The sequence below is a fragment of the Marmota flaviventris genome, chromosome 15 (genome assembly GCF_047511675.1).
Source record: "Marmota flaviventris isolate mMarFla1 chromosome 15, mMarFla1.hap1, whole genome shotgun sequence".
Lineage (NCBI taxonomy): Eukaryota > Metazoa > Chordata > Mammalia > Rodentia > Sciuridae > Marmota > Marmota flaviventris.
In genome coordinates, this window is record NC_092512.1 from 37,207,890 (window position 1) to 37,228,743 (window position 20,854).

General features: G+C 32.6%; 1 protein-coding gene across 9 annotated transcripts in view; it reads right to left on the reverse strand.

Annotated features, from left to right (window-relative positions):
* Vps13b (vacuolar protein sorting 13 homolog B) overlaps positions 1–20,854 on the reverse strand; it is a 757,361-nt gene that overhangs the window by 379,671 nt on the left and 356,836 nt on the right. For all 9 annotated transcript variants that reach the window (XM_071602212.1, XM_071602213.1, XM_071602214.1 and 6 more), the window contains one exon: positions 13,930–14,164. In XM_071602212.1, coding sequence (XP_071458313.1) covers positions 13,930–14,164 — 235 coding nt within the window. The remainder of the gene's footprint in view (positions 1–13,929; positions 14,165–20,854) is intronic.

A 20,854-nucleotide genomic window follows, 5' to 3' on the forward strand; every position in this document is an offset into this window, starting at 1 on the left:
TTAGAAATTATTTTGAATCCTTATACTCCAATAAATTAGAAGATAGTGAAGGCATCGATAAATTTCTTAAGTCATATGATCTGCCCAGATTGAGTCAGGAGGATATACACAACCTAAACAGACCAATATCAATTGAGGAAATAGAAGAAACCATCAAAAGACTACCAACTAAGAAAAGCCCAGGACCGGATGGGTATACAGCAGAGTTTTCAAAACCTTTAAAGAGGAACTAATACCAATACTTTTCAAGCTACTTCAGGAAATAGAAAAAGAGGGAGAACTTCCCAAATTCATTCTATGAGGCCAACATCACCCTGATTCCTAATCCAGACAAAGACACTTCAAAGAAAGAAAACTACAGACCAATATCTCTAATGACCCTAGATGCAAAAATCCTCAATAAAATTCTGGCGAATCGGATACAAAAACATATCAAAAAAATTGTGCACCATGATCAAGTAGGATTCATCCCTGGGATGCAAGGCTGGTTCAATATACGGAAATCAATAAATGTTATTCACCACATCAATAGACTTAAAAATAAGAACCATATGATCATCTCGATAGATGCGGAAAAAGCATTCGACAAAGTACAGCATCCCTTTATGTTCAAAACAGTAGAAAAACTAGGGATAACAGGAACATACCTCAATATTGTAAAAGCAATCTATGCTAAGCCTCAGGCTAGCATCATTCTGAATGGAGAAAAACTGAAGGCATTCCCTCTAAAATCTGGAACAAGACAGGGATGCCCTCTCTCACCACTTCTGTTCAACATAGTTCTCGAAACACTGGCCAGAGCAATTAGACAGACGAAAGAAATTAAAGGTATAAAAATAGGAAAAGAAGAACTTAAATTATCACTATTTTCAGGTGACATGATTCTATACCTAGCAGACCCAAAAGGGTCTACAAAGAAACTATTAGAGCTAATAAATGAATTCAGCAAAGTGGCAGGATATAAAATCAACACGCATAAATCAAAGGCATTCCTGTATATCAGCGACAAATCCTCTGAAATGGAAATGAGGACAACCACTCCATTCACAATATCCTCAAAAAAAAAATAAAATACTTGGGAATCAACCTAACAAAAGAGGTGAAAGACTTATACAATGAAAACTACAGAACCCTAAAGAGAGAAATAGAAGAAGATCTTAGAAGATGGAAAAATATACCCTGTTCATGGATAGGCAGAACTAACATCATCAAAATGGCGATATTACCAAAAGTTCTCTATAGGTTTAATGCAATGCCAATCAAAATCCCAGCGGCATTTCTTGTAGAAATAGAGAAAGCAATCATGAAATTCATATGGAAAAATAAAAGACCCAGAATAGCAAAAACAATGTTAAGCAGGAAGTGTGAATCAGGCGGTGTAGCGATACCAGACTTCAAACTATACTACAGAGCAATAGTAACAAAAACAGCATGGTACTGGTACCAAAACAGGCGGGTGGACCAATGGTACAGAATAGAGGACACAGAAACCAATCCACAAAACTACAACTATCTTATATTTGATAAAGGGGCTAAAAGCATGCAATGGAGGAAGGATAGCATCTTCAACAAATGGTGCTGGGAAAACTGGAAATCCATATGCAACAAAATGAAACTGAATCCTTTCTCTCGCTATGCACAAAAGTTAATTCAAAATGGATCAAGGAGCTTGATATCAAATCAGAGACACGCCGTCTGATAGAAGAAAAAGTTGGCTACGATCTACATACTGTGGGGTCGGGCTCCAAATTCCTCAATAGGACACCCATAGCACAAAAGTTAATAACTAGAATCAACAAATGGGACTTACTCAAACTAAAAAGTTTTTTCTCAGCAAAAGATACAATAAGAGAGGTAAATAGAGAGCCTACATCCTGGGAACAAATCTTTACTCCTCACACTTCAGATAGAGCCCTAATATCCAGAGTATACAAAGAACTCAAAAAATTAGACAATAAGAGAACAAACAACCCAATCAACAAATGGGCCAAGGACCTGAACAGACACTTCTCAGAGGAGGACATACAATCAATCAACAAGTACATGAAAAAATGCTCACCATCTCTAGCAGTCAGAGAAATGCAAATCAAAACCACCCTAAGATAACATCTCACTCCAGTTAGATTGGCAGCCATTATGAAGTCAAACAACAACAAGTGCTGGCGAGGATGTGGGGAAAAGGGTACACTTGTACATTGCTGGTGGGACTGCAAATTGGTGCAGCCAATTTGGAAAGCAGTATGGAGATTTCTTGGAAAGCTGGCAATGGAGCCACCATTTGACCCAGCTATTCCCCTTCTCGGTCTATTCCCTAAAGACCTAAAAAGAGCATGCTACAGGGACACTGCTACATCGATGTTCATAGCAGCACAATTCACAATAGCAAGACTGTGGAACCAACCTAGATGCCCTTCAATAGACAAATGGATAAAAAAAATGTAGCATTTATACACAATGGAGTATTACTCTGCATTAAAAAATGACAAAATCATAGAATTTGCAGGGAAATGGATGGCATTAGAGCAGATTATGCTAAGTGAAGCTAGCCAATCCCTAAAAAACAAATGCCAAATGTCTTCTTTGATATAAGGAGAGTAACTAAGTACAGAGTAGGGACGAAGAGCATGAGAAGAAGATTAACATTAAACTGGGATGAGAGGTGGGAGGGAAAGGGAGAGAGAAGGGAGATTGCATGGAAATGGAAGGAGACCCTCAGGGTTATAAAAAATTTCATACAAGAGGAAGTGAACGGAAAGGGGAAAATAATACAAGGGGGAGAAATGAATGACAGTAGAGGGGGTAGAGAGAGAAGAGGGGAGGGGAGGGGAGATAGTAGAGGATAGGAAAGGCAGCAGAATACAACAGACACTAGTATGGCAATATGTAAATCAATGGATGTGTAACTGATGTGATTCTGCAATTTGTATACGGGGTAAAAATGGGAGTTCATAACCCACTTGAATCAAAGTATGAAATATGATATACCAAGAACTATGTAATGTTTTGAACAACCAACAATAAAAAATTAAAAAAAAAAAACACATTTTGCTGGGCATGGTGGCTCACTCCTGTAATATAAGCGGCTAGTGAGGCTGAGGCTGGACGAGTTCAGTTTCAAAGCCAGTCTCAGAAACTTAGCAAAACTGTAAGCAACCTAGTAAGATTCTGCCTCAGAATAAAAAATAAAAAGGGGCTGGAGATTTAGCTTAGCGGTAGAGCACCTGCCTTGCACATGTGAGGCCCTGGGTTTGATACTGAACACTACATAAAATTAAATAAATAAAGATATTGTGTCCATCTATAACTTAAAAAAAAAAAGAAATTAAATAAAATGGTTGGGAATGTGGCTCAGTGTTTAAGAACCCTTGAGTTCAATCCCTGGCACCAAACACACACACACACACACACACACACACACACACACTTTGAAGATCTTAAGGTCATGTAAACCAAATAATTGATTAGAAAAAAAAAAAAACTATCCACTTACCCTCTTTACAAAAATTACTCAACATGGATCACAGTCAAATGTAAAATAAAATGTAAAACTATATAACCTTGAAGATAATAGGAAAGTTCAGATAATACTGGGTGTGACAAAATGACACCAAAGGCATAGGACCAAAGAACTAATAAGTTGGATTTGACAAAACTTAAAAATGTCTGCTATGCAAAAGACATGTCAAAAGAGTAAAAAGACAAGTCACTAACTACGAGAAACTATTTGCAAAAGACCTCTGATAAAAGACTATTACATAAAATATACCAACATAGAACTCAAAAGGAAAACAAACAACCCTATTAAAAATGGGCCAAAGACCTTAACAGACACTTCACCAAAGAAGGTTTACAGATGGCAAATAAGCATGTCAAAAGATGCTTATTTGAGTAATTTCACATCATATGTCATTAGGGAAACACAAATTAAAACAATGACACACTATTACACACCTATTAGAAAGGCCAAAACACTGACAATACCAAATGCTGCAGATGATGTGGAACAACAGGAACTCTCATTGATCAGCACTGAGAATGTAAAATTGTACAACTACATTTTTTTTTTTTTTGAGCTCTGTAGCTTGGTTCATCTCAACAAACTCATACATGCATGAAAATCTGTTCATTTCATATACAGGTACTCTAAAGACAGTTTGATGATTTCTTACAAAACTGAACACACTCTTGGCATATGATACAGCAATTGCACTCTTGTTCAGCATAGGTGGAAACTTACTTCACACAAAAAAACTACATATAAATGTTTACCAACGTTTTATTTAGAATTGCTGTAACTTAGAACCAACCAAGAAGTCTCTCAGTAGGTGAACAGATATATAACCTTATGTACATCTAGACACTAAATGGATTATAAATCATTAAAAGAGCTTAACACTAAAAAAGCTGTTGAGCCACATAAAACACAAATTCTTAAGTATACAACACTAATTCAAAGAAGTCCATGGGAAAAGGGTATATCCTACATGATTCCAACCATATGACATATAGAAAAGGTCAACCTTTGGAGTCAAATAAAAGAAATAAAATAATTATGTACAAGGGGCTGGGATGGAAAAAGAGGCAGAGGGATGAATAAATGGAGCACAGCGGATTTTTAAGGTCATGAAAATACTATGTATAATACCACAATCGTGAAAATATGCTATTATACATTTCTTTAAATTCACAAAATGTATACCGCCTAGAATGAGACCTAAAGTGAACTATAAGTTTGGGATGACAAGGAAGTGGTAATACAGGTTCATCAGTTGTAATCAATATAATACTCTGATGGGAATATTAATAATGGAGAGGTTTTGCACCTATAGAGACAGGACATACATGGAATATCTCTATCTTCCTCTTAATTTTGCTGTGAACTTATGGCAGCATATTAAATTTGCCATGTTGACTTTTGTTTTTAAAATAAGTGTATATGGTGGATTAGTAGCTGAGGAATTGATATAGCAGCAGGAACTGATATAGTAGCGGGAATGAATATACAGTGCAAGTTTCCATTTTCAGCCTTTACCAGTTACAGGACCTATAGATAAATAAATTGTGGAGCTAGCAAATGTGTGCTACCAAGAATACTGTATGTGGCAATTCTCTCAACTATACTTAGGTAGTTTAAAAGCTTAATTTCATTTGTAATATACACATGATGGTTTCCAAGGCATTTGTATGAAAATATCCTCATTATAACAATACAATTGGAGTTCATTTCTAAGCTTTGTCCTCTGCCCAAGGAATTCTATTTACATACACAGTTTAAGAATTAAAGTCAAACAAACTGAAACTGGAAAAAAAATTGTGAAAGTATATCACCAGCTTTCAAAACAAGTGAAACTTGAGATTATGACACTATAATTGAAAGAAACAACCTAAAATGGAACTACACACACACACACACACACTCCAAATATATATATTTCAATTATATATTATATATTTCGATTATAGATGTACATATATTTCACTCCTGTGAACAAGAATTACATAAAAATAGCCTTATTTTTTTTAATACATGCTGAAACACTTTCACACCAGTTTCTATTGAAACTTACTAAATCCCAAAACGGCAAAGTTTAATTTATAAATGATCTTAATATTCTATTTCTGTCAAAATATTTTATTAAAGTCACAGGTAACTCTTTCAAAGAAGAAAAAACAAACCTCTTCTAGGCACAGTATAGAAACCCATCTGCTTAGAGGTGTTGGTTGGATATGGCAAATTACATCTGCAAGGCTAGCTGCAAGTGCTCCCTAATGAAACTCAGTATGTTGATTTTGACCCAAACACTCTAACAGATTGGATCTGGCTATAGTAGAGATCTTCTCTCTTTCCATGCAATTTAAATCAGATGACACATTTCAACAAACAGTCCCTTATTTTAACTTTAGAAGTCCATGTGAAATATATAAAAAGCATTAAATCTATAATGATTACTCTTCTGGTTCATCTTATTAATCATTTCTGTTATGCTTTTCTTTCATTTTCTAAAAGTTCTTAATTATCAGGAATTCTTTTTCAAATATTTATTGATCTTAAAACTAACACTAACTAAGTTTAATTTTTTTTTTTTTTTTTTACTCTTCCATTCTCCATTCAGACACCCAAACGTATTTACTATGGACAGCTTTAAAACTTGATGCGGACTACAAGTATACAGTGAGCTGTTCTGTGCCAGGTGCTATGCTAGATGATGGGAACAGAGCAATGAACAAGATAGATAAAGTTTTCTGTCTCTTCACCATAGTAATATAATTAGATGCTGAACAAAAACAATTTTAACGTAGGATAAGGGATGCACAGTGATAAGTAGGGTGCAATGAGAATACAGAATTGTGGAACCTGATAAATGAGAGACACTTCGCAGCCTGAAGTATGAGAAGGAAGCTTAGAGAAGAAATTAGAAAGGAGGTAGCCATGTTTGTAGTGCCCTGTGATACAACAGTTCTATGTTAGTCCAAAGAACACAGAAAAGTGTACTAGAGCTGGAGTTGGGCAATAACATGCAACAGGAGAGTGTCAGGAAGTACTGCTCAGGGGCTGGGCAGGGCCAACTCTTGCTGGTCTTGTTAAAATACATTTACCCCAAGACTGATAGTAAGCCATGAAAGGGATATCATTTTCAGACATCAAAAGTAAATTACTCTGTATGGAAAAGAGAAAAGAATATTGAAATTTCTTTGATCAGGAGATTAAAAAGGAAAAGAAAAGAGAAAGAGATCTCTTATAGCACAGTTGCTAAGTAAGGGTTCAAAAGAACAAAAATATCTAGGAGACTAATTCCCATTTTAAAATTCATTTCATACAAAGTACACCAGTACCACAGCTTACCTATAGGAGAACATCTTCAGCAAACCTACTCTACATTATGCTTTTATGTGACTCTTTTTTTTTGGTACAGGGGATTGAACTCAGGAGTACTTGAACATTGATCCCCATCCCCCCCCAGCCCAAATTTGTATTTTATTTAGAGTCAGGGTCTCACTGAGTTGCAGTGAGCTATTGAAATAAAATTCATGTCTGTTTAACTTGTCTCAAAATATTGATAAAGCTTTAAGGCAGCAATAAAAAGGTTCCATTTAATAATTTTTTTCTGGGTACATTCACAATGATAATCTTGATTAATTTTTTAAATAATTAAATTTTGTGATCCATTTTCTACTTATGTCAAACAAATAAACATCATATACCAAAATATTTCCACCCAAATAAAAGATTAGAAATACACAACCGCCGTTACGTAGAAAATTATTCTTTGTGGTCCATTTCATCATGTTTCTAAAATACTGATTTCAAAGAATTACAATTTTAATAGCATTTAGAACTCCAGAATGAGAATGATTATCCAGAAAGCCAAAAATAAAGACCAAAATAATTTCTCAGGAGGTATGAAGCAAATAAAAAAAAAAAAAAAGGAAGGAGTAAAAGTTTAACCATATGATATTCAAAAATATCAGAGTCAAGAGGGGATTGATACCGAAATTTTTAATGAACAAAGTTGTTTTCTATAGTTGAACACAAAAGAGTCATTTTCAAGTCCATTTTTGCTTAAGTACTATAAACTTCGTTTCTATTGCTTACAACTACAGAATATTAAGACTTATGTGTACCTAAGTTCCTTCCTTGCTCCCCTGGCTGTCTTATATAATCAACTTTATTTCCTGTATCAGTTCTTAATTTTCTATTCAGTCCTCAAGCCACCATCATATGACTTGTATTAATATCAGCATTCTAAAAGTATTGCAATAAGAAAAATTAGTGACCTAAAATTGTCAAGTTCTCTTGATACTTTTTAGTCCTCATCTTACTGAGCATCACTGCCACATTTACAAATGATCCAATCCTTTGTCTTCCTTAAGACTATTGCTTTGTGGGTCTTCCCCTACTTGACCTTTTATTTGTTGTCTCCAACACATATTTCTTTCCTTTTCATCCCATAAATGTTAGTGCTTTTCCTTGTTATGGTGTGGTTATGAGGTGTCCCTCAAAAGTTCCTATTAACACAAGAATATTCAGAGATAAAATGATTAGATTATGAGAGTTGTTACCTTTGATATCAGTCCCTCTCCCTCCAACCCTCCCTCTCCAACCCCATCCCTCTCTCCAGCTAACCCTGTCCTGCCATGAGCTGAGTAGCTTTCCTTTGATGGGTCCTTTCACCATGATTTGCTGCCTCATCTTGGGCCCAGAGCAATGAAATCGACCATCTATGAACTGAGACCACTGAAACCATTAGCCCCAAATAAACTTTTTCTTCTTCAAGTTGTTCTTGTCAGGTACTTTTGGTTGCAGCAATGAAAAGGCTGACTAACATACCCTTGTTATAAGTGGATCATATTTAATTTGTCACCATATAAGTGATGTTGCTCTCATCTTTTTTTCATATTTTCCTTGCTATCATTCTGTATTTGTAACAAGACCCTCTTTTGAGCTCTGGATCTGCATATGTAGCAACTCATCAGATCTATTTACCTAAATGTCCCTCAAGTATTACATAATGTGCACCATTCCACCTTATACACCAAAACTGACACTCTTCTTTTATTACTAATCATAATATTAACTAAATAACACAGTTATTCAAGCTAAGAAGCCCTGAGATGCTCCTCATATTTTCTTCTCCTTCACTACTTATAACTACTCCAGTCACCAAGTTTGGACACTAATCTGCAAACCTCTTAAATATTTCTTTGTTCTATCCAAATTTATTTCCCAGTTACCACTATACTGGATCTGACACCCATATTTTATTCTAGATAATTTTAATAGCTAGCTGCAATATCTAATTAATTTCCATAACTGCAGTTTTTCTATCTTATCCCACCCTTCCACCTGTCCCTTGTACTTATTATAAAACATTTGCTGAATAACAACAACAAAAAGATGGAGATAAAATAATAGCATCAAAGTAGCAGACTAGAAAAGGGTGGGGGATTGAGACATTTCACATCTGGTCATACATGGATTACTGAAAATATTTACCTATATTCTGAAACCAGGAAAATTACAATGAGGTGGGGGGAAGCATTAAAAGACAAAAGAAACATGTGAATAAGAAACAATATACCAGCAGATAAGACATCACAAATTTTTGTAATGTGGAAAAAGCACATATAAAGAGCAAGTAACCGAGAACATAACATGCAGGCTATAAAGGAACAATGTGCTACATGCCATTAGTCCCTTGACAGGTTCCAATATTCAAAGTACATTTGAAAGAGAATGCAAGAGATATATTGAAAGCAGGACCGCTTGAAAACTAGTAAAAAGGGAATATATACATCCTTTTCCCATCTATGCACAGATATAACAATAAAGAATAAATAAATTTATATATATATATATATATATATATATATATATATATATATGGATTATATGCTCAAATTTTTATAAACATCCTTGAAAATGAGGAAAAATAAATTTATGGCCATTCATAACAAGTTAGTATTTATAATTTTTAAGTCCTAAAGAGGATTTGAATATCTTGAAATAATCTCTTTTCCTCAGGGTAGGTTTGGCCAATGAAAATAACCATATAGCTAAAAAGTTGTTTTACTTTATGTTTCATTTTTGCTTATACACTCATCCTATATTCTCCTAAGGAGCATGAAAAATAGACTCTCTAAGTGTCTACTTGATTCTAGTCCTATCCATCTGGTATGTGATTTTTTTTTTAAGTTCAAAAAAAAACTAAGTTGTTGGTTCTAGAAGAAAAAGAGAATATAATATTTTAAGCTCTAAAGGTACAAACTTCTCTAGTTCTTAAGCCATTCATAATGTATTTGAAGAACAAGATGAAAATAAAGTAATTTATCACATGAAAAGGTCAAGGTATAGCCCTTCACACAAAGGAATAATGAGGATTTTAAATGACTGGTGAAAAGATAAACAATGGTGGGTAGTTCATATCAATCCTTTATAAAATTCATTAGACAAAAGGAGGCAAAATATTCTCATAACATCATTTAAAAGTAATCACTAAGGGTTTCTATTTATAGCAACATAGTAGACACAGTGCCCTAGATGATCTTTTCAGTAAAACACAAAAGTGATGAGTATATAATTTTATTTATATATTGCATACTATGGTTGAAATTCATATAGTTTATTTTACACACTATGTCTCTTGGAAGTTCATTAATGAATCTCCCTAAAAAGGATTTTTAAGGTCAGAGACTGAGGTAAACAAAGTAAATGACTGAGCCACTTAAAGGGTGTTAAATTGAGCATCCGTATTCACAACTAACTCCGATTTAAGATAGTCCATTTGTAGTTCTGAAACTAATGGAACATAAAGCTAGTGTACAAATAGTTATAATGTTAATGATATCATAAATGAAAAAGATTGTCCTATTTTTCTGCTTTCTATATGACTACAAGAAATCTTAACTTTGAATAAAGGAAAAATTATAATCACAACCACAACTCAGCCATAATTTATAAAAGGCTGTAGCTTGAATTTTTATTATGTAGGTGTACAGAAATCTCTAACCAAGAATTTAGTTTCAAGTGATTCTGACCTTGTAATGGTTTAACATAGCAAAAGTAAATTCACACATCCACAAAAGGAATCTATCAGGCTTTTCTTCAAAAAGATCCTATAGCAAAATTTCCAGTGAAAATAACCAAGAAAATAAAAAAAAAAACTATAAGGAAAACATAGGTAATACTAGGCACAGCAGGCAAGAGTCAGTAGATCATAACAACTTTTGCTCATGTACATATGAATAAAATAAAGTTGAAAATAGTCATAAGGAGGTTTTTCTTAAAGAATCAAAATGAAAACCCTATTTATCATAGAAAAAATTTAAATTCAATAAATAACATACTATAAAGTTCAAAGTAGAAAAACTAATTCATGGTTTTATACTTCAAAACATTATTTATGTCTGAGGAGAAAAACTGACTGGAAAAGGGCTAGAGATTACCTCAGAGCTCGGGCTATTCTTGATCTTGATTCAGGTGCTGGTACCATGTATGGGTTTACGTTATGAAAATTATTGAAAGTATACACTAAGTGCTACACATTTTTCTTTCTTAAATATTAGACTTCTATAAAAGTTTATACAAAACCCATGTACAACTTTAAGAGTAGATAAAATGAGTACAAAGAAAATTAATGAACTTGAGAAAAAGATTAATGAAACTAACCAGTCAGAATGCATCCCAGCAAGTAATGGATGTGTGTGTGTGTGTGTGTGTAATTGTAGAACTCATAAAAAGACACCAATAGTAAAAATTTAAAACACAAACACAAATTCTTAACATGGCCAGAAGGAAGGGACAAACTGGCTTCAAGGAAATGCAAAATGACAGTGGTCACTCAAGAGGCTAATGAAAAGCAGGAGTCAGAACAATAGCATCCATGAGGATGAAAACAACTATGAACAAGAAATACATGAAGAAAAATATCTTTCAAAAAGGAAATCGAAATAAAGAGTCTCAAACAAATAAATTTAAAACTATGCTCACATCAGACCTTATATAAATGGATTCTAAAGGAAGTACCTGTAGCAAAAATTAAAATATCTGAACTAGAAAGAGGAAATGGCTGTGAAAAGAAATGAATACTATGTACCTGGCATAGGGGTCATCAAGTAATAGCCTAAGATGAAATACAATCAACCATCAGATTTTGTCAAAAAAGTTTTACTGGAACACCATCATGCTGATTCATTGAGGTATTGTTTATAGCTGCTTCTGTACCACAAATTTTGAACAGTTGCAAAAGAAACTAAAAAATGAAAAATTTATTTACCTTATGATTCTTTACTGAAAAAGTTTTCTAACCCCTGAACTAGTTTTATCTGTGTGTGTGTGTGTATATGTGTGAAACTAAACAACGATATTATAATATAATACTGATAACTTAATTTAACAAATTAAAAATGTATACTAGGGGGCTGGGGTTATGTCTCAGTGGTAGAGCACTCACCTAGCACATGCGAGGCCCTGGGTTCAATCCTCAGCACCACATACAAACAAATAAATAAAGATATTGTTTCCGACTAAAACATAAATATTAAAGAAAAAAATTTTAAAAAAAGAAAAGAAAATCAGGGCTGGGACTGTGGCTCAGTAGAAGAGCATTTCCCTAGTGCAGCTGAAGGTACCACATAAAAATAAAGGCATTGTGTCCACCTAACTAAAAAAAACACTTAAAAAGAAAGAAAGAAAGAAAGAAAGAAAATCAGTGAGAAACTAAAAAAACTAAAAAACAAAAACAGTTAAAAAAATCAGTGAGAAACTAAAATGACAACCCACAGAAAGGGAGAAAATAACTGCAAATTATATACCTCAAAGTGGTCTAGTATCCAGACATTAAAAAAAAAAAAAAACTATTATAGCTTTAAAAAGCCAAATAACACAACTTGAAAATGGACAAAACTTGAACAGAAAAAAATACTTCAATAAAACGATATACAAATGACCAATCAGAACATAAAAAGATGATCAAAATCACTAGTCACTAGGAAGATACAAATCAAAACCATATGATACTACTTCACAGCACTTAGGATGGCTAGAACTAAAGCAACAAAACAGATAATTACAAATGGTGACAAAGATGTGGACAAATTAGAACCCTAATGTATAATCATAGTGATTGTAAAATGGTGCAGACAAGTTGGTCAACACTGGCAATTTCTCAAAAGCTTAATCATAAGAGTCACCATATTACCCAGCAATCCCCCAACTAGAAATATACCTAATTTCTGTAATAAGAATAATTCTATGACATCTGCATTATATTTTAAAAATCTGTTCCATGTCTAATGTTGTATTTTAATAAAAATCCAGGGACAGTTATTTTAATCTTACAAAAGTTGCAGAGTTTGAAAAAAATTAGGGAGCATTCCACAACTCACTTCGAAAGATAAATATAACCTTGATACTCTATACAACAGCTGTTGTAATATAGAATTCCTAAAATCCAAAAGAAAATAGAAAAGAATGAAGTATATCAAAGATATTAGAGAAAGGATCCTTCTATCAAGCCAAGGACTACACACAAAGAACTTAAAAAAAAAGTTGTCTTTAACTATTAGAATTCTATGATTTTTTTACGATAATGATATTCACATTGTAAAGGACCAACACTAATATGTAGCAGTAAATCCTTTTTATTTCTTATGAGAAAAATGGATTTTAATGAAAATTTCAGAAAGGAAAGAGAAATTAACAACAAAGTTGGAGTCAATAATTGCACAACCTGTCTACTCTTCAGTGAGATAGTACCTACAATAATTTGAATGACATCAGGATTCATATATTTACACCCTAATAATATGAACAAGGTGTTGACCCATTTAGCACTGTCAAAAATTTGAGCCTTGTTATTAAAATATAGAGTCACATTATTTACTTTGTGACTCAAAACTTTCTAAGGTTCACATTTTGTTTGAAATGAATATGTCAAAGTTCAAAAGGGTATATATTTTCAACATAAAACACTACAATGTAAAAAAAATCAAGAATGTACTGAGAAAAGAACCATGGTTCCAATCACTGCACAATCATCTACTTTGTAAATAAATGATTAAAGTTATATTATGCTTGATATAAATATTAATTTCACTACTCATGTATAATATATTCATTCATAACTCAAGAGGCTTTGATTAAGATCAACTCTTATAATTCTTAGTTCAGCAAACACACAAAAAAACCAACTTTCTTCAAGTTAAATTTAACAATTATATTATATTGCACAGGTACTTTAATAGACAATTAAATTTTATATATAAATATCTGACTATGACTAAAAGGTATTAATGTCAATAAATGACATCAGTCAAGAAAATCTTTCAACAAGAAGCCTGACTTACATATATACTGATGAAGTAAAAGAAACCTAAAAATATCAGTAAAAAAATATTAATCCTGGGAAGATTTTTTTTTTTTAAACATACCTTCTTCCAGAATAGGTCGTGGGATAACAAATGGAATTTCCTCAAGAGGTTCCATATATTTGTGACCAGCACTGATAATCTTAATTTGAGGCAAACAGAGGACAAGTGTTCCTGGCATGCTGGTTTGTCCATGGTACCAACTTCTTACAGTTCCAGGAATATCACCAGATACAATTGTACTTGGAGAAGGCAGGCTATCATTTGGAATGAAGACACAACAAGACTGAACTTCAAGCTAGAAAAGCAAAGCAGAATTAAAATTTTGTATCAGACCAAACATTCCTTGAAAACCTGATATCGCTATCAGAATAAATAGGCAAAGCAAAAATTAAAATGCGTCCTACATGTCTCTATTGAGTTATATTTTACTCAACAAACACTTGAAAGGCTATTATTTTCATGCTACAAACTTGATCAAAAGCACCCAGTAAATGACATGAAAATAAAACTGCCCTTCTACAATTCTTTCCAAGAAACATGATTCAGTTACATAAATGTTCTGGCAAAAAAGGTGAGAAAATTCTCTTTCTCTTGCAGTTCATTATATTCTGTTAACACCAAACAGAGAGGCAAAATTAAAACGATTTCTATATGAATTGGGCCCTAATATTTTTACTTTTCTTATAGTTTATTAACTATAAGAAAAAATGTTTAAAACATTCAACTAATAGCTCTAGACAATCATTAAAGAACACAGTTATAGGGGCTGGGACTGTGGCTCAGTGGTAGAGTGCTCACCTGGCACGTGCAAGGCACTGGGTTCAATCCTCAGCACCACGTAAAATAAATAAATAAATAGATTTTTTTTTAAAAGAATACAATTATACCACGTATTTTCTATTTTCATATACACAGATTCAAGTATATATATGTATATACAGTATATCATATTTACCATATAAAGTGGATATATAAGTCTAAAGAAGACGATTTGAAAATCACTTTCTTGATTAGTTCATTCTTAAATTATTACTTCAATTGTGATTTTATATGAAATTTTTATGCTCCCTTTCCAACCCTCACAAGGCCCTTAAGACTATGCAAGCACAAATCAAAAAATGAGTTTGAGTTCCTAATTCAGAAGCAACAGATTAAAATCTATTAGTCTTAGCTCTTACAAAGCAATAGTTGCTCAAATTTTATTAAATTGCCTCACTAGCCTAGCATATTTTCATTATTTGTTAAGCAAATACAAACTATAACACTGACTTTCTAGAAACTGTTTGGCATTCAAATGTGATACTTAAATTATGATAAGAAATACTTTTGCTTGATAAATTCTTGGATACTCTAGGAAGTCTCAAAGACACTATTTTATAAACTATAACTAAAGATAGAGTAATATTTCCCTTTCTAAGGGTTAACACACTCCTTAGTGAGAATATAATTACATGTAACAGGTTTAGAATTCGTTGATATGATAAACAATTTTGCAGCCCATAAATAAGCAAACCTATTTGTGCTTACTTCACATATATGGCCAAAGATAAACTAATGAATTCAGTGAAGAAAAAGACACTTAAAATTTTTAAATGCTTTAACATACTTCATTAATGTTAAATTGTGTGGTTTAAAATGGCATACAAATTGCATATTTTCTATTAATTCTATTAATTTCTATTAAGAAGTCAAAATATTAAGTATAAAATATTCAACAATTCATATAGATACTGATGCTATGTTGAAAATGCTCTGAACAACTTGAGGTCATTGGTTTAATTTGCTATAATTTACAAACATACACATCTGTGTCTGTAGAAACAAATTTTAATTAGCCAAATTTTTCAAAACCATAAAACATTACAAATTCCACTAAATCAAAATTCAATTTTTTTTCCATCAAATTTAAACAATCTGAACTATATAAATAAAATCAAAAGCATGCTGGCATGAGCTAAGCAAAGACTCTAAATGATAAACATTCTAAATACAATATATGTTGTCAGGATTCCCTTTATGATAACAATCAAAACATAGATATAATCCAAATTGTTCAAAATTATTATAAAGTTACATCTATGATATATACTGAAGTTATCATATAAATCTTTTTACACTTTTAAAATAACTGTTAAACTGTATGTCTAAATAGTAGTTTTAATGTAAAATCTTGAGTGATTTATAGTACTGAATATAAATCTGCAGCAGTAAATTTTACATTAATGTAAGGATCTGACAATCCAAGGGAAAGAAAATGAAGTAATCTGCCAGTAAGAAGTCCTCAAGCCGGGGGTCAGATCATGTTCATGGAAACCATCTGGTTGGGACCCTCTGAGCCACACCACACACAAATGATCTTTTAAAAAAATATCCTATTCATTAATGCATCACAGCTGCACTGAGTGTTACTTCATTTTTCCATGGCAACATCCTTTCTGTTTCAAGGATCTTGTTTCAGTTTTGGTAGCAACGTGCTCTTTTGCCAATATTGAACACATTCATGTGTTAAAGTGAAGGGATTATTACAAATTTTTGAAGTAGAATCACCTCTATTTTGATTCCTATTAGGTCAAGGGCTACATATCTGAAGTATCACATACTGAGGATAAAGTAATAAAGTAAAAACTATTTGGTATTTTTACTTTACTAAAAGAACTTGACTTAAAGTTTAAAGTTTATGTACCAGTTGAAAAGACCTATGTCATTGTGTTTCTCCTCCACCCTATATGTGAAGTTTGGAAACCAGCTTTTTCTTTTTTTCCCCCCTGATTTATGTGCTCTATAATTGGGTTGCAAACCAGTTTTTAAAAGCAGAGGATAAGTTTCAATTACAAACTTGTAATTTCAAATTACAAAAAGTTTTCTTTTTCTTACTTTTCTTTTTTCTTTCTTTCTTTTTTTTTTTTTTTCTGGTACTTTGAATTGAACCTAGGGTCTCATGAATATTGAGCACTCTACCACTGAGAAACATTGTGAACCAGTAATCAGAAAATCTTAATTAGTCACTGGCCATCATGAAAAAATACTTCATTTGTAAATGTTGCTTATGCTGTATCATATTTCCACCCTTGTAAATAACATTACTGTTTTCTATTCCCAAATAAGATATTGTTTTTTACCTAAAATCTGAAATTTTAGTGGCAATTATATTTTGCAAAATTTTTAGAAAATAAGATATTGTCTATATAAATGTATTTCACTTCAAGGAATAATTTCAAATGAGAAAAATAAACATCAGAGTTTGTAGTTCATTCATATTTTTCTTTTATTCAAAGATTTTTTTAATATCTACCATGAACTAGGGTGAAAGTCATGTATACAGAAACAAAAGACACATTGCAATTCTCAAAGAGATTAAAATAAGAGTTTTCAGTATTAATTTCCTTACAAAATTTCTCATTAGAAAGTAAGCTCTAGGTAGTCAAATTACTAGGCTATTTTGTTCTCTCTATAGTATTAGTAATTGTTCAGGTACCTAGCCTGTACTAAATATTCAAAAAATAATTGTTAAATAAGTGAACATGATTATTACAATCATCAGATATTAAAATAATTGCTTCATGCATGTTGTTCATAATTTCATTCTATAGAAGCAAGGTCTAATAAGGTAGTTAATAACACTGACTTGTCAGTCAGATGTGTTCAAAAACTCCAGATGCAGAACCTTTCACAAATCTCTATGACTTCCATTTCCTCATCTATAATTTCAGGATATCATGGCATTGCTATAAATATTTAATGTGATACATATCACCTAAACATTTTTAAAGTAAATATAGTCAATAAACAAACACTAAGCACCTATTATTTGTCATATCCAATATCCTGGCCTTCATGGATTTACAAAAGATGTTCGCAGTGCATTTAAAAATGCTGTTGATGGGCTGGGGTTATGGTTCAGTGGCAAAGCACTTGACTAGCACATGTGAGGCACTGGGTTCAATCCTCAGCATCACATAAAAATAAATAAACAAACAAATAAATAAAGGTATTGTGTCCATCTACTGCTAAACATACTTTTTAAAAAATGCTGTTGATCATCAATGTTTGTGGAGGCTTCCAAAATTACATTTATACTACAACAAGTGTATAAAACTAACCCAAATCATGTATCCTAGTTGAAAATATTTCAATGTATTATGAAAATATTTTGGGTAAGAAATCTAAGTATAGTCATCTTGAGGTCTACATTTTAAAATCCTCAAAATGAACCTTTGTTATCTTACTTTTCAGAGTGATTATTATAAATCAGTTTATGATAAAAAAAATTTTTCCCATAAAAATCTGTCAAAGGAAGACACGAAAAATTTCCTACATTTCAATTCCAGACTTCCTCCTTCTAAAAATTACCACACAATGGCTGTTACTTGTTCAATGATTATAAATAAGAATGTAAGTCTCTACAAAACTGCCAGCATTAAATGTTTAAAAAACTTGCTTTTATAATTAATATGACTAATAGTTCATCTGTCTGGCCTGAAATATCTACTCCTATTTGATGCTGAAAATAATTCAGGCAAGCAACATGATTACTTCATTACTGGTCAGGCTCCAGAAGAAATTTCCTAGGAGACAGAATTCAATTGGCCAAGCTTAACTGGTTATGGTGCTTTGCTTGAGTCACTCTGACACACGAATCAGAATAACACAAAATATGGGAAGTAGTCCCCTAAAAGAATAACAGAATTACTAGGAAGAGATCAAGGTAGATTGGAGACTACTAAACATCCAAAACAAATGAACAAATAAATACTAAAAACCCAGAAACTGCTACAGAATAGTAAGGCAATGACATGAACTTCAATGTATACGACCAAAAAATGAAACAAACGTTTAAAAAAAGAAAAACTGAGCCTGGCAAGAAGAAATAAAATATTCTTCTTTCTTTAGAATTCAAGGCCAGAACATTTTAATTTTATCAACTTCATGGCACTGCTTATTATAGGTCTGTAGAATAACTATGTAGCCTTTTGAGTTTAACAGATAGGATTTTTGCTGATGAGTAGATAGAGAATAATTGCAAAGAATGAATTAATGACAATCTATTGTTAAAAGCCATCCAAACAAAATTCACATAAAAAAGACTATCTTAAGACCACATGTATTATTATAAAATAATCCATTATAATTAAGTATGAAAGTTCCATCTTCTCTCTTAAAAACAGTTTATAGCAAATATTGCTAATATCTTTATACAAGTTTTTCGATCTTTAGTGGAAGAGAATATTCTTAGTAATTACCAACTTTGGCCCCCAAATGAACTCTGATCCCAAACACGTTCACTTGTTCAAACTTCCAACTGAAAGAATAATCCTTTGATGACTTTAAGTTATGATATTGTTTTATCTGATGACACCTTCATGTTTTTCTGTTTTACATTTTGTTTCACGAAACATCTTGGAAAATGGTCAGTATTTTTCCAAAAACTCAAGAATGTTTGAGTCTAGATTTTAATTATTTAATCAGAATCTACTTTATATCTCTTTTTTCCCCAAGAAAACAGTATATTGTGAATAAATTTAACAAAAGATGTGAAAGACCTCTACAATGAAAACTACAACACGCTACAGAAAGAAATTAAAGAAGACCTTACAAAATGGAAAGATCTACCTTGTTCTTGGATATGCAGAATTAATATTATCAAAATGACCATACCACCAAAAGCACTATACAGATTCAATGCGATCCCAATCAAAATTCCAATGACATTCCTTATAGAAATAGAAAAAGCAATCAGGAAATTCAAGTGGAAAAATAGGGGACCAAGAATAGCCAAAGCAATCCTTAGCAAGAAGAGTAAAGCTAGTGGCATCACTATTCCAGATCTCAAAACTGTTGGTATTGGCACCAAAATAGAACTGTAGACAAATGGTACAGAATAGAGGACACAGAATTTAGCCCACATAACTATAGTTATCATCTTATAGTAGACAAAGGCGCCAAAAATGATACTGGAGAAAAGATAGCCTCTTCAACAAATGGTGCTGGGAAAACTGGACATCCACAAGTAACAAAATGAAATTAAACCTCTCTCTCTCACCATGCACAAAACTCAACTCAAAGTGGATCAAGGACCTAGGAATTAAACCAGAGACCTTGCTCCTAATGGAAGAAAAAGTACGCAAAATCTCTATCATGTCGGATTAGGTCCAAAAATTATTAATAAGACTCCTATAACGCAAAACTTAAAACCAAAAATCAATAAATGGGATGAATTCAAACTAAAAAGCTTCTTTTCAGCCAAAGAAACAATCAGTGAGGTGAATAGAGAGCCTACTGAATGGGAGCAAACCTTTACCACAAGCACATCACATAGAGCACTAATCTCTAGGATTTATAAAGCACTCAAAAATCTTAACACCAAAAAAACAAACAAACAAACAAACAAACCACCGAATAACCCAATCAATAAATGGGCCAAGGAACTTAACAGACACTTCTCAGAAAAGGATATACAATCAACCAATAAACATATGAAAAAAATGTTCAACATTTCTAGTAATTAGAGAAATGCAAATTAAAACTTCTCTAAGATTTCATCTCATTCCAATCAGAATGGCAGCTAACAAGAATACAAACAAAAATAAATGTTGGCAAGGATGTAGGGGAAAAGACAAACTCATACATTGCTCGTGGGACTGCAAATTGGTGCAGCCAATCTAGAAAGCAGTATGGGGATTCCTTGGAAACTTGGAATGGAACCTCCATTTGACCCAGATATACCACTCCTTGGTCTATACCCAAAGACTTAAAAACAGCATACTACAGGGACACAGCCACATCAATGTTTACAGCACCACAATTCTCAAAAGTTTAAGTGGAACCAACCTAGATGCCCTTCAGTAGATGAATGGATAGGGAAATTTTGGTATATATACATAATGGAACATTACTCAGCATTAAAAGAGAATAAATTCATGGCATTTGCAGCTAAATGGATGAAGTTGGAGAATATAATGCTAAGTGAAGAAAGCCAATCCCCCAA